The sequence below is a fragment of the Bactrocera oleae genome, chromosome 2 (assembly GCF_042242935.1).
Source record: "Bactrocera oleae isolate idBacOlea1 chromosome 2, idBacOlea1, whole genome shotgun sequence".
NCBI lineage: Eukaryota > Metazoa > Arthropoda > Insecta > Diptera > Tephritidae > Bactrocera > Bactrocera oleae.
In genome coordinates this window covers 23,009,806-23,025,591 of record NC_091536.1, presented here as the reverse complement: position 1 = coordinate 23,025,591, position 15,786 = coordinate 23,009,806, and the positions used below count along the sequence as shown (strand labels likewise).

The following is a 15,786-nucleotide window of genomic DNA, read 5'->3' as shown; positions in this document are numbered from 1 at the left end:
TGACTGCTACACGCTCAACATTATTGAACGCGATTCAGGATCGCGATATTTATTATTTATTTATATTTATAGAAAAATATTAGTATTTTCAAAGATTCTGTACATTTTTACAATGGTAGCTAGAATTTTTTTGATCCAACGCTTTCTTTGAATTTTTTTCTTCAAAACCATAAACAATTTTCTTCATTTTACTTTCGACGTTAAAAAATACTGACGTTAATTATTGAACGTGTATCATTCACTCGCGATCCATCAATCATCAATATGGATATCCAAATATCACAATAAATATTGAACGTGTGACAGGCGATATATTTGCTTGGCTTCGCGTCGAAAACTTTTTATGTGAACGTACTCATACAAAAGCGTACATCGAACTTTTCTGTCAAAACAAATGTCTGACACAAAGCGAAGCAAAAGTTCTATGTGAATTGGCCATTATAACTCCGTTCCTTGCTGGGTAGAAACAGTAGTGGCCGATGCACTTTCACAACGAAGTGAAGAAAGCAAAGGTTACGTAAGAATGAAAACTTTACTCTCCGTACTTTTGTCTAATGAAAATGGCGACTGTTACTGGGCTAAGCGTAAAAAGATGAGATTTGCTCAACATTTTGTTTCGCTTTGCTTTGCTTCGCCTCGATATGAATGAACTCATACAAAAGCATACATTGAACTTATCTGTCAAAGCAAACGCTTGAAGTCAACCGAAGCAAAATGTGTATGTAAACCTGCCTTAACAACTGTGCAGTCTGCATGGTAAACTATGAAAATATAATACTCGTTACATGAGAATAACCAACCTTCAACAGATATTAACGTAGCTTGGCTTTGGAATAATATTTTTTTTTGTCTTCAAAATTCTTTTATTCATTTAATACTTCATTAGTTGATTACATAGGTATTATATAAAATCTGTTTAATATTAAAAATAAGAACAAGTTTATCTACATACATATTTATGTACATACATATGTATTGAGTTTATTTATTTTTGTTAAATTCCTTGTTGGAATGAAATAAAAATACATATATTACGCACATAGTGCTCTTAATAATTCAATTTGCTTGTAGGTACATGATTATTCCATATTTAAACACTTACTAAACTTAACTGCAAATAATAAGCAACTTTTTATGGTTCGAATTGTGTAACGTAAGTTTCTCGATAATACGATATAATATGATTTTATTTTTTTTAATTTAAAAAAAAATATATGTATGTACGAGTATGTACGTAGTTAAATGGGACCGTGGTTAATAACTAGTAATTTTGGTAGCCAAATAGTTTTTTTAAAACTGCATAGGGTAAATATAATATTTATTTTATGTAAAGCGGCTAAAACTCCACCATAGGTTTTATGCCCTTTCGAAATTGATCTACATATATAATGATTCAAATATACAAGGTTGTGTTACTACGGAGCGTGCTTCGTCTTACGAAAACAAAAATTTATCCGTAATGTAAAAAAAAAACTGTTTTTTTTTTGTTTTTCTCATGAATTTTCTGTTTAATTTTTGATGATTTTGTGTGATTTACAATCTATTCGCATTCAGTTATCACCCAAAAAACGCATTTTCATTGGTTGAAATCTTTGAAATATTAATTTTTGAATCATAAAAGCAAAATAAAACAAAACGGCTGATTATGACATTATGAATTAAAACACTATAGACAATATTTTGTTTTTGGGCTATCCACACAACCTTATATAATTGAGTCATGATCTATAAAAAGCGCTAAAGTCAAACATAATTTAAATTTAATGATATTTTTCTCTCACACCCGCTAAATTAGCCGAGGGCAAACTGTCTTAGTTAAATATATACATATGTATGTATATGTTTAATAACCCAAATATTTTGACACAAAATTTAACAAATCATTGTCAGTACATACCGCAGCCGTATGAATGATTTCTAATTACAGTTCACACATATATAATTCTAACACATACTTGTATATATGTATCTATGCATCTATTGTATTATGTCTATGTACATATTTATGCGTACGTACTTATGTATGTGCTTACATATATGTAGAACTTATAATCTCAATAGCTCATATTTATGTTATCCACGTTCTCGTTGTAAGAATTTTGCATTTACCATTCATATATACTTATGTACTTTTCAAGTATATAGAATGCTTATAGTATATGTATGTATGACAGTTTCTAGTTGATTTTCTAATTTTATTGAGGACTGTATCTTTTTCGCCTTCGTCGCAAAGCAGCTGATGACAACGATTTCCGATTTTTCTCTTACTTTTTGTTTATTATTTTAGCATGTGTACATGGTCTGTCAAATTAAAAATATTTTCACACAATTAATGAAATTCGAACAAGTTCAAAAAGTAAAAACTCCAAAAGTAGCAAAACAAAATGAAAGTATCAAATAATGTATACAACCTTTGAATAATCAACCATATTATTTTATATAATTATATCTTTTATTAAATTTTGTTTACTATTTATTGGTAAATAGCATTAGACTTTCTAAAACTGTTGTAAATATATGAAATTAGAGTTGTTTGGAAAGATAAAGGAATAAAGTGAACGTCTAGCTATAGTGGATATCATTTGAGCGGTCAGCGTTTTGCTGACGTCACACTGTCATTTCTTTGCGTTTAGTAGGGTTCCTTCCTTCGGTGAATATTTATAAACTATCCGCATTTGGTAACATAATACCTACTGTAAAAACTATATAAGATACATATACATATGCGCATACATATATATATGAATGTATGTATTGATGTACAGACTCAGCAAAGGGTGCCGTCTCGCTATTACTCCGCCGCAAGTGGATAGTAAGGTACAATTTTTTAAAATATTTAAAACATTTTTGAAGCTTTTGCGTTTATACACTTTAATTATACTTATACTTTATTTTAGTATTGTATTTTTACTTTAAACACTTTCACTGTTTGCGTTTCGTTCAGGCCAGACAGATGACGTCATGCGTCAATTACCATCAGGAATTTTCATTCAGGGTTGTACAGCTATCTAATGTAACAATAATATAAAAATGGCAAAAATTACAAAAAAACAAAAAGCTTATGACCTCAAGGTCAAGAACAAATATTGTTCTCGTCTCAGTTCTGGTTTAACGTTTTTCGCCCATGAGCCGGGTCAAATTAACTTAAAAGCGTAAGTGAGTTTACCCTACATACACACATATTTGCATAATAATAAGAATAAGTAGAAATGGCAGATTATGAGTGAGTGAGCCAATGAATTAGTCTTTTACATAACGTATTTTACACAAAAATATAAAACTATTAACCATTTTATATGACTCTGGCAATAAATGCGGTGAATGCAGCGAAGTCAGTATGACCCGACACATCGGATTTAATCGAAGACTGGAACATCATCTTGGAACTTAAACAGCAAATTCATATACTTTTTTGTGTATTTTCGTTAAAGAACAGGCACATACATACATATATACTTGTATGTACAAGTAGTTATGTAGATAAATAAATACCCTTCAATGAATATGTTTATAATTTTGTTACTATTTTAAGTATTGGATTTATTTGATTTGATTAATATTAAAGTTAAGGCACAATGGCAAATAAAATTAGAATGAAAGCTATGTACAAAAATGTTATAAACAATAAAATAAATATGAGTATACATACAAACCTGCATACACACGCCTATATGTATGCCCTTTCATATACACATCCACATACATATGTATTGAAATATTCAATATACATAGATATGAACTGAATTCGGACATAATTTTAGTTGATTTGGAGCTGATTAAATTTTTTTTGTAGACTTGATCGGAGTATAGATACTTGGATAACTGTAGTTAAAAGTAAAAATAAAAGAAAATTATTTTTGAATTAATTGTTTTAAAAAAGTTAACAAAGAATGTTTGAGAGTATGTTCTTTAAGTATATACAAAGTTACAGATACATGCATACATATGTATGTATATTGTATATACATATGTTATATTCATACACACATTATGCTGAATATGACTATACAAATAACTATTTTAAAAGAAGCAAAGTATGAAAGTTTCGAAGGAGATGTGGCGGATCTAATTTTCTCAAAAATAAGTATGTACACTCAAAATTTAGATAACCAATGTAGTGGTAATCATATGATCAAGTCGATCGGCTGTAGATAAATTAAAACGTAAGTGTTTAGGTATTTAATAAAAATTTACATATGGATATAAATGAATACGTATCCTTGTGTTTGGCCAGTCGAGTACGACGAAGCATTATTCAATTTATTATTTTCTTTATTTTTTCGTTAGGCTACTTTTAGATGGTCTCTTACCACTTGTGCACATATGTATGTGTATAGGTATACATGATATGCACATATTTACACCTGCAATTTAAAAATTATAAACAAATTAAAATTTATTAGGAAATCTTCACCGGAATTTAACAGGAAAACATAAGTAGAGATATAACACACATTCATTGTTAATTTTATACGTATGTATTTACATACAGTGTGTGCCTTTTACCTCCTATGTCGGTATGTAAACGGTGAATAACTTCGGAAAAAACAACTGCATGCCTTTTATGGGAAGGTTACATTAGTTTAAGTAAGGGAAGAAACTAGGTCATTTTGACGACCGTCTAAAGAAATCTCACTGTGATATTCTAAAACAATGTTGTAATGCTGTGTAACTATAATTACTATACAAATATTGTATTTTTACTTAAAAAAAGATAATTATGTATATGCATGAGCATTGGTGGGGTTACTTTCAACTAATGTAGAAATTACATTTTTTCTTACTTTATCCGTTTTCCAAGTTTTTCTCGGCTCCGTATCCATCCGATTTCAGAGCACAAAGTTACGTTCTTTCTCTGTTGGTAATGTTTTATTGACGAACGAAACGATAGCTGAGGCTGGCTGATGAATGTCTAAATCACAAAAAACATGACATTGATTGTCTTTCGATTTTGGCGAACTACGAGCCACAAACGCAAATATTGTCTTCTTTAGCGCTGCGACCGAGGTACTATTTTTGTTACTGCCTTCTTCTTCCGTCAATTGGATTTCCCAGAGACGATGATCTGGATCTATGGCACAAAATGAAATGTTATCGCCGGGATAGTGTTTTCGGAAGAATTTTTTTCTGGTATTGTCAGTGAGGGTAATTCCCTGTTGCGTAACTTTAAAATGTACTTCTGTTGGTATATGCAGCTGATCATGGGAGTACAATTGTCGTATGGCTTTACGGATAGCCTCTTTACCAGTTAAGGATTCGGTGTCGCATGAGTACAGCCACAGTACATTACAGGCGGCGCCCTGGGTTAGCAATTGCTTTTGAGCACTAGTCGGTTCGATTAATGATGGTACCAAATCGTGTTCGGGTATGCGTAACAAACATGGCAAGGCTAATTTGTTGATTGAATGTTCATAGATAAGAGCTGACAGTGATGTGAAAACTGGTTCATTGGCACAACTCTTCAAACGTACACCGTGTTTTGTAGGCTCAATAAGGAAATGGCGCACTAAATCGTCGGGTTGGCCTGTGAGTTCACTATTTGGGGGTGGTTGGTATACACGTACAACTAAACCATAGTTATCCTTGTACGTTGTGGAATTACGAACTATAAATGTACCTGGTTGAGCATGTAGTAACAATTGAACAACTTCTTCACGCGATAAATTTGGCTTGTACCAGTATTTCGACGAATCGTTGGCAAATTTGACCAGATGTGCAGCAACCTCTTGCGGTTCACTATTAACTATTGACATGTTGGACTCGAGACGTGGACGGCAACTTGTACGGTAAATGGTCTCCGAAGAGTAGTTGTGCAAGTCGAGCATTGATTTTCCTTTCGTTAGATCCGTATGCTGCAACATGGGACTAGCTGAATAGCCCATAGGACTGTTTTGTCCATTGTATGCACCATGTGGTGTACGTGGAGTAACTGGAAATGCTGGTGTTTCGGGGCGTGCGACGAGTGATGGCGAAATTTTACCAGCTTCGAATTCATTCACAGTACCAGTCGAAGCAGAGCCAATTGGCAGCGACAATGAAGTCGCCAATGAGTGATCTGTTAATGACAATTCTGGTTCGGATACATTGTGGTTGTGATATGTTTTCGTAGCTGTGGTGATATGCTTAGAGGTAGTGGCATAAATTGGTGATGACACGTCATTGCGGCTGCGAGCAACAACGGCGGCTCCCAATGAGCTCCGATTATTTGTAGCATACTCGTTATGATTGTCAAATCCATAACTAGCCGTACTCACATTTCCATTTCCATATGGGGAGTACTCTGTTGGTCGAAGCGATTGTTGTGCTTGTATTGGAGAAGGTGATAGCGATTGTTGTCTTTGGGACGGTTTTGATGCACGTTTCTCCACTGTACTATAAAGCGTTTCAATTTCACGTCGTTGTTGATGTTGTGGTTGCTGTGGTTGAATTTGTTGACGAACTCGTGAATTTTGCTGAGTAGGAGCGCATGTTTCGCCTGCTTTTCTATCAACAATAGAGGAGCTAATTGTGTGGTAATTACGTTCCACAATCGACGAATTGACGGTTGGCGTAACGACCTCGCGTGCAACTGGAATGTCGCGAGTACGATATTGCTGTAGCTGTTGTAGCGACGATCGATCAATGGTGTGGGCACGACGTGGTGGAGGCGGTGCATCGTCAACATTTAAGTGAAATTCGAAATCATAGTTGAATTTCTGAGAGTTAGGCGAAGCTTCAAATCTACTTCCATTGATGCTATCGGCAGCTTGCGTTGATCCGACCGATCGGTAATGTTCATGGAAAACCTTTTCCCGACGTTCGCGCAATAATTCCTCAAAATCATCACGTGGATGGATTTTCCGCACGTTCAAGCTTCCATCGACATTGTCGGCAATACCAAATTTTTTGCTGTCGTTTTTGTTGTTGTTGAACATATGATTTTTGTTACTGTTGTCGTTATTGTGTTTCAAATCATTACTGTAACCATTATTGTCGCCGTTGAATTTGCCTTTTAAAGTGTTGCTGTGGCTTCCACTGCTGATGCAGACGGGAGCGCCAAAAATATTGTCATCGTCGTTTCCATATTTGTAATGGTATGTGTTGGCGATAGTGTTTGTATTGGTAGCTCCATTGCGCGTAGGCGATCGGCTATTGAGCGTTTTACGTACCAATATGGGACTCGTAAGTCGTGGTTGCGCTTTGATCGTACTTATTGCGTCTGTGCTACTTCCCTGTGGTGACTTTTTTGCACTTGATGTTGTTGTCGATCTTAATGTGGCCATTAAACCGTTGTTGTAATTGGCACCGCAATAAAGATCCGCGTCCATATTGTAATTTACATCCGCCTTGGATGGCGCTGAGCTTGAACCGAGTCCAAAATCGATAACATCACTGGATACAGCATCAACACCATGTTGAGAGCGATGGAGTCCGCTGATTCCATTAGTTGCACCAACACTACGCAATGAGGTCGGCGTCTTAGTTATTTGTCCGTAACTAAATGGCAACGAATTTTCACGCGCGTGATATGGTATGGTACAACTATAATTTTTGTTTCCATAGTTGTAGCTATTCCCTCTACCTTCTTCACCGCTATCCGACACGATTGAAAAATCATCATATGGCGACCGCATAGTTCGCGAATATTCACAAGACTGATTCATTGTGGCGTAGTAGTCTGCTACGATATTGGCATCTAGCTGCTAACTGCTAGCACAGATACAACAAATGTCTACATACAATCTTCATATTATATTTACATTTGTATACGTGTGTTCTCACATGCCTATTGACACCGACCCACTCACAGATACGAATACCTTAACATAAACTGTGTGAGTATGAGCATATACACACATATGTATGTATCAGTCTCTTAGCTTTATTCCAACTGGTTGGCAGCTTGATTGTTTGCCAGCATTGCTACACTGAAAAAAATCGTTAAAATACTACCTGGTCGATCGATCTTATCGTAAACTACCTGTCAATACCGTTTTCGATTGTCCACTTCTCTACTTGCTATTTGCTTGATATCCAATCCTTATTTGATTATGCCGATTGTTTGTTGGTTTCGGTACTTTACGAGGTTTGGTGAATCGAAAACAGCTAAAATTTACATAAAATGTAGAGGGAAATCTCTTGTTCTAGTATAAAAGTAAATGTTATTAGCTTGTGGATTTCATGCTTCAGCTTTCTCTACGTGTACCCACTCACTGACTTAAGTAAATCGAAGCAATTACACTCTCCACTTTCCGCGCTCGATCTATACTATATGACGACATTGGTGGGTAGTTGCGAGTACATTTGTTTGTACTTGTGTTCATGTGCCTATGGTATTAAATGTATCTGAAGGCATACGTGAATGTGTATACATACGTTGGTCAAAGTGCACAATAAAAGCAATATAAAGTATTCCAAGCTTGTTTGCCTCATTTATAGATACATATGCATGTATGTATGTATGTATATAGCGAGTAGGAGTATAAAATTGGAGAGCTGGATCGTAGGTAGACTACTTGAGCAAGGCCGGTCTGGGTAAAGGTATTCCGTTTTCGCAAATGTTCTTATTTTTTCCAGTTTTCGTACATAGGCAAAGTGATGTCATCTCCACGCTCGTAACAATAACCTTATACCACTCTATATGCTTGCTCTCTTGAGAAAAATTCTCTCGTCATAAATGAGGGTCCACTTGATATGTGCTGGTGTGTGATGATTGAGGCATTTACACAGATAAAGTGGTATAAGTGCTTAGACAATCTGTTTGCGGCAAATTGCTCATCTGGAATACTTTAACAGGCTGACATGCACCGTCGATAGTTCCATTCCGTAAAACCCATATCGACTCCGGGATCTTGTTGGCGGCTTCGAACCTTTATACTTGTATTCTTTGCTGTGCGATGTTGTACTTCATAATTAAGCGAAAATATTACAGCTGCATAAAGAAAACACCAATACCAAAAAAGACATATTTTGATGGCTTTTTGTTTTTTCAATATTTTTTTGTGTGTTTATTTTCTGTTCGTGTCAGTTTCGCTTTAGTGTATTCGTGTTAGTCTATATGTTCGTATATGGTGTATGATTTGGTCTATATGTATGTACAAACAGATGTGCATAAACTGGGTATAATTAGGGAATTTAACCAATTTAGTATTTGAATTAAGGCTTTTACTTTCGTCGATTAGTGTTAAATTCTTGGTGATGCATCCCGAAGATACATATTCTCGTACATTGATTGCGTATGATTAAAAAGCGCCAATGCACAGTGGGAGAAATGGCTGATTTGGCTCGGATTAATTCAAATTTCAACTTTTATCTTGACGCTATTATTGTCTCGTTATCGATTAATAATATTGTATATCCGATAGGACAAAAACACTTTTCGTTGCGCTTTTCTCCGAATATTCGTATAACTGTAAAGCTTCAAACAAAACATATGTTATCGTTTTCCCTCCAATTTTGACAACGTGCTGAAATCCGCATACAATTTTCATTTACATTATTGCACATCAACTTTTTGCTATTACTTAAAGAAAAAATATGTTATTATTAACAAATTATATATTTATGACTTATGATTGTTTTTCGTTTCAAAACTCAGTATTAACTGTCGTGCTTCTAAGGGTTGTTATTTTTACTAATAAACTAATTTTTCGTATATCTCAATTTTTACGATTCGGGCGGGTTCAGTCTCAATATATATCTTTTTTAATTATTCAATGATTTGTGATTTAGTATTGTTTTAATAGATCTGCATGTTATCGCCTATAATATAGGTATTTTGTAGCTTTAGTCAGTGTCCAAGCGAGTACTTTTTCAGTTTACCATATGCGAAACGATGCTTCTAAAAAACTTTTGATAAAACGAATTCTGATGGCAGTGTATGAGCTAACAGAACTGTGAAAATAAATAAATAAATAAATATAGTTCAAAAACGCGCTTTTTAAGCATTTCAAACTAAAAAGTGAAAAAATACTTAATATAAACTGAAAGTATTATTGACCGAAAAAGACTTGTATTATTGTGAGAAAAGTGTGGTATGCTCGATATACGAAAAATATGGCACAAAAAATCCCAAAGGGACCAAAATTTTTAAAATTGGTTAAGAAGCGCCATAGAATCGAATAGAAACTGCTCAAATATCAAGTAGAATAATTTTTTATAAATTTAAAAATTATTTCTTTTATTTTCACGTAAACAATATACTCTTTAATTTCTAATTTAAATTTTAAGTATATTTAAAATAAAAATATATCGGTACATAAATAGCATCAGTTTCTGAAGTTATAAACAAATCGCTGCTAAATCAGCCTTTTTTCCCACTGTGCAATGTTGAGAATTTCGTTGCTGAATATACCATAGAAATGCCGTTTATGTAGTATGCACATACATATAAGTGGGGCCAAAAATTGGCTATATTTGCTTATGTGTTTACGTAGTTCGTAGGTGGTAAACTGAGTTGCAGATATTTGCCTGGTTTTAGAATTTTAACATCTTAATGTTTTTATTAAAACCACATGTATTAAAGTATCTATACAGTTATTACATATTCATATGTATGCATATTCATACATATGTACAAATATTTATGGATATACAACGAGAATGTTAGAATACGTTATTCTTCATTCTCGATATAGATTCATATGCACCGTATTTTAATATATGTATCTGTAGCTATATACATACACATGTATATGTAGATACACATATCTGTGTGTGCGTGTGTTCTACGTTATTTTGAATTATCGGTTCGCCAAACTAAAACAACATATTTATAAACAAAATGACATCACTAAAAAATAGATTGTTTCACATTTTTATTTAAGTTCGTACTCACCACATTAATATAGTAGTGCACATATAAAAGTTATCAGTAACTAAAGTTAAGAGAAGAAAATTTCCTCGAAATTCCACAAATTTTTTTATTTTAAATGTTGTCTGTTAGCCGTCTATATCAAACTATTATGATTATTAATTCTATATAAAAAACGGTACAATATTCGCAAACTTTAAGATTAATACATAAAAGCAATTATGAAAATGTTACTCATACGCCATATAACCCATAAATCGTATTGTTGACATTTTACACAATTTAAAAATTACCTGAAAAATATTGCCATAACACTATATATGTATATATTTTGCTAATTTAATTTTTTCAAATTAGGAGCTTTTTTTTAATTCTAAAGTGAAATTGTAACTGTCCAAGGTAATTTGCGTAGTACAATTTGCGATGGATGAATATCTGTGTGCCCACACCCGTAACTAGTTAATAGTGAGCTAATATTATTCTATTACGCTCACACTTTAAGCGAATCTCAATTGATATTGTCTTAATTTATAATAAACGCTAAAAATTAATACATATTTTGCTTCGTCTCTCAAATAACTCGCTACGGCTGTTGCAAATGATTCTTGTTTACATATTATTATTCTACAAAATTATATATTTTTTAACATAACTAATGTTATGCTAGTAATTTATTATTATATGTTAGAATCAAACAAATACATCGCGAGACTATTTCAAAAAAATCATATCCTAATAAATAAAATAACACTCACATAGGTGTGTATATACGTATGTACATTTGCTTTCGTAATCTTCGAACGTTTTCAGCTGTTGTGTGAATAACAAATTCCCTTCGCCGCTACATCTGTGTTGGAAAGAAATTGTAAACAAATAATCAGTCAATCTTCAACCCCGTAGATACGTATAACAACCCTTCAACCTAATGCCAAACAAAACGCAGGCGTTGATTTCGAACAAGTCTGTCACGTTCCACAAATACTCCACAAGCAAACTGTTGGTTAGGAGTTGGTCTGTGTTTGACTTGTTTTCATATGTCAAGATTGTATTGATTTTTCGTGAATCCATTTAGAAGTTCTTTTTCATGATGCTGATTCATACCTTGCACTGAAGGCTTGCTAACAATTTCAAGTTACCAAAAAAAAAAAGATTAATCAAAAAATTATAGATTATTAAAAGCTGCGAGAAGTTTTTAAAATTCGCGTAGATAACATCATACAAAGAGTAAAAGAAAGCAAAATATAATTTATTACGTTGTCCACATCCAATAAAGAAAGAATATAATACAATATACATATATAAGTATATAAATATACTACGTGTGCTAATAAAATCTTCAACGACGATTTAAACCTTTCCATCCAGGCATTAGTCTGGAAAGTCATTGAAACCGTAAATCGAGATGGCTTTGGACTTTGTGGCGACGTATAAAGTTCTAGTGCTAGGTGATTCTAATGTGGGTAAAACGTGTATTGTCCATAGATACTGCGACGAGAAATACTACGACACATACATCTCTACTATAGGTAACTTATTAGTAATGGTAGAGGATATACAGATTTTTAGAAATCTCAATTTCAGAGAGCTTGTATTAATTGACAAAATTATACATATATTATATACATACATACATAGTGCATTGCTTGGGCTCTGTGCAAAAGAGCGTGCGATAAGAAAAACAAGATAATGGCTCCTACTTTAATATCGTTTATCTAGTGCATCTGCATATATGTTAAAAAGTGGCGAAAGATCATCTTCTATTTGAGTGCTCTGAAATTGTGAAAATATGTTGCAGTACTTGTATTACAAATGGATATATGCTTAAAAAATACAATTTTTCAGTGTTGGATAATGTTTGTCCATTATATATGAAAAACATTTTGTTCACTGGATGATATAAGGATATGATGATTTCGATTTCTTTTTAACTATTAATATTCTATGTAACTATTTGCACTAGGCATCGACTTCAAACAGAAATTAATCAATTTGGATGGTGTACCCATAAAGTTACAAATTTGGGACACAGCTGGACAAGAAAGGTTTCGAACATTAACTACGGCCTATTATCGCGGAGCAATGGGTATCCTACTGATGTATGATGTGACCAATTTGGAGAGCTACAACAATTTATCATATTGGCTACGAAATATCCAAGAGGTTTGACTTACTAATTATATGGCTATAAATATTTATAAATGTGTGCACAATTACACATCATCGTATGCATTTGCATATGTTTTATGAACAAAACTAATGAGCTGCTTATTGCACTATATTTCTTAGAAGGTAGTAATAGATTTGTTTGTCTAAGAGGGCAACGGACAACGCAGGTGTAGTTATTATTATTTTTTTAGAGAAAGGTACGAAGCTTTCGTAAATAGGTATAAGTGGGCAATAACCTTTAAAATGTTGTCCGTTGCAATTGGTTGAAAGTTGCTGAAGTAAATTTAAATACAAAATATATTAACAAGTACTTTTTATATTCATTCATTCGAATAGAACGCGTCACCGGATGTTGTCAAAGTCTTAGTGGGCAATAAATGTGAAAGCTCTGCTACTCAACGGGCGGTCGACAAAGAACGAGGAGAAAAAGTAAGTTCAAAATAAATTTTTTACAATATTTCCTACTAATGCTTAAAACTTATGTCTATTTCACATTGGCTTAATATTCTCAAATTATAAATAAAAAATTAGATTGCTGAAAATTTTGATATGCCCTTCTTTGAAGTATCCTGTAAATGCAACATTAATATTGAGGAGGCTTTTCTAGCATTGGCACGAAAGATCAGGGAGCAACGCGAACGTCGGGTAGAATTTTATTTGAAAAGAACTCATAGTGTTTCTAAAATATTAACTTTGTTATATTTTTAGGGGGATAACTTTGATAACGACGATAAAAATCAGGACAAAAAATCGCCTGGCTCTAACGGGCTTGGTACCTTTAGTTTGGCCAGTCTCTCCGAAGGTAATCGTTGTTCCTGCTAAGCCGAACAGAAATATTCCACATACTCATAAGGAAAAATACGTCCAATAGAGTGCTGTAGTGGAATATGTACTTCCATGCATACTTACATACATACATACATACACACATGCTATCGTAAATACTACCGATACACTTGGCCAAATATGACTAGCACTGAGATGCGGTATGAGAGCAAAACAACTTGAACCAGCCTACAGGTATTAGGCAAATCGCACTTTTCCTGAGTGGGAATATGGTTGCTAATGGCGGAGTTTCACATTACAACCGTAATACATTGATAATACATTACATAGTTCATGGTTGTTGTAGTAATACAATCCAAACTAAAAGTAAAAAGTTATTTCAAAATTTTATAATACAATATATATATGTAAATATGCACATTTTAGAGCTAATATCTTATGTTTTATACATGCATACATACATACATACATACATACATACATTATATACATACATATGTAGTTGCATAAAGCCAAATAGCATGTAATCGTTTGCGAGCGAGTACTTCATATTGCGCCTAATAAATAATATAGTAAAGCAAGTATTAAGTAAGAAATAATTTTAGTCGAGTTGGCCACTTTAAATTTGGTATAACATAAACCGTTAACATCTGCGCTAGTAAAATATATTCGGCAAACTGAAAAAGTAGGGACACCTACATATGGCATGTATTGTAGTTTCATGAGCAAAACTGGTAAACAATATCTTGATTAAATACGTGATTTATAGTTAAGTAGTTAAAATTAACCATTCCTTCTATAAATTAAAGGAATATATAATTGAAACCACCTAAGGAAGATTACAAACGGTTAGTCACGTTTTAATTTTTGATTAAATGGAAATCCCCATTTATATATCGTTACCTAAAATGCAAACTAACGTAACATTACATTACTTTTCATAAGTTGACAAGAGAAGGAAAAATTATATAAAATAGAAACTACTCATATTGTAATAAAATTTCAGTTTGGTTATAACTTGGTTATATTTCTACATATACATACATATGTAATATGATGTGGTGAAACTTAATCAATAAAAAAATCAATTTATAATTTTTTGATTTTAGGTGATGCTATGTATGTATATAATAATAAGGAAACATTTTTATATATAGAAGCGATGTGTAAATTTTAAAATTATGCTACGGAAGGCAAACATCTGTAAATGCCCGTTGTCTTTACGAAGATTCCGTTTCCAATAGCGTCTTAGTCAATTACCCAATAGTGTACAATAACAAAACTGAACAACAAATCTTAAAAATGCTTGTAAAAACTTACTAATGAATTACGAACTAAAGTGTATATGTATATTCTCAACCTATATGAATTTTATAATGTGAACTACCATAGATAAGTAAGTACAGACATACAATATTATGTATATCACAGATCGTATTACTAACTTAACTAACTATGTCTGCTTGAAATGTGCTACATACATACATATGTACATTATATTTACATTTCAGAGTCTATTACATGCATATACAAAAGCATTATTCCAAAAGGACGTAATGTAGGATCACTTTAAAAGAATCCATTAAATACAACGTAAAGCGATTTGGTGCATTAGTTAAGTGAAATTTTACTAGTCGACTTGAAGTAAACTTAAGATTTATTTTTAAACAATGTACAATCCACAATAAACCTAGAAAAATAATTTCAATAATACGAAATAAAATACATTAACTAAAATATTCACGAGATAAATATCATCAAGTGTACATTTGTTTACGATTAAGTGGGTGTTGGGGTAAGGAATACTAATTGGTCTGTATACTAAGCATGCGTTCACGAGCCACTACAACTAAGAATAGTTTTTATTTGTACGTAGATCCAAATTAATTTGTGTACATCTATGAACATATATGTACGTATATATTATTAAACACGAACTGCGATTTTGACAAATTTGACACATGCTGCTCCATAGCTGCATAGCTCCCGTTGCTAGGTAATGAAATTGACCACAACATTTTCTTTGGCCAGTGGCCGCCAGT

The 15,786-nt window shown here is 33.0% G+C and overlaps 2 protein-coding genes across 5 annotated transcripts; one reads left to right on the top strand and one right to left on the bottom strand.

Moving 5' to 3' along the window:
* Positions 1-839: 839 nt before the first annotated feature.
* Positions 840-7,681, bottom strand: by (focal adhesion protein tensin). Of its 3 annotated transcripts, XR_004979555.2 has the most exons (3): positions 4,785-7,680; positions 3,654-3,822; positions 840-2,301 (listed from the first exon to the last, which is right to left on the bottom strand). XR_004979555.2 is itself a non-coding variant. In XM_036377385.2 (2 exons), the coding sequence occupies exon 1, from the start codon at positions 7,641-7,643 to the stop codon at positions 4,830-4,832; it is 2,814 nt and encodes a 937-aa protein (XP_036233278.2). In that variant the 5' UTR covers positions 7,644-7,680; the 3' UTR covers positions 840-3,822; positions 4,785-4,829. The 3 variants fall into 3 exon arrangements, 1 of the variants encoding a protein (XP_036233278.2); XR_004979556.2 differs by having other exon boundaries at positions 840-3,822; positions 4,773-7,681; XM_036377385.2 differs by having other exon boundaries at positions 840-3,822.
* Positions 7,682-8,518: 837 nt separating this feature from the next.
* RabX4 (RAS oncogene family member RabX4) lies at positions 8,519-15,496 on the top strand. Of its 2 annotated transcripts, none has more exons than XM_070112073.1 (5): positions 8,519-9,070; positions 12,753-12,952; positions 13,295-13,387; positions 13,490-13,603; positions 13,667-15,496. In XM_070112073.1, the coding sequence occupies exons 1-5, from the start codon at positions 9,055-9,057 to the stop codon at positions 13,778-13,780; spliced, it is 537 nt and encodes a 178-aa protein (XP_069968174.1). In that variant the 5' UTR covers positions 8,519-9,054; the 3' UTR covers positions 13,781-15,496. The 2 variants fall into 2 exon arrangements, with proteins under 2 accessions (XP_069968174.1, XP_014097048.1); XM_014241573.3 differs by lacking the exon at positions 8,519-9,070 and adding an exon at positions 11,524-12,318.
* The last annotated feature ends 290 nt before the right edge of the window (positions 15,497-15,786 follow it).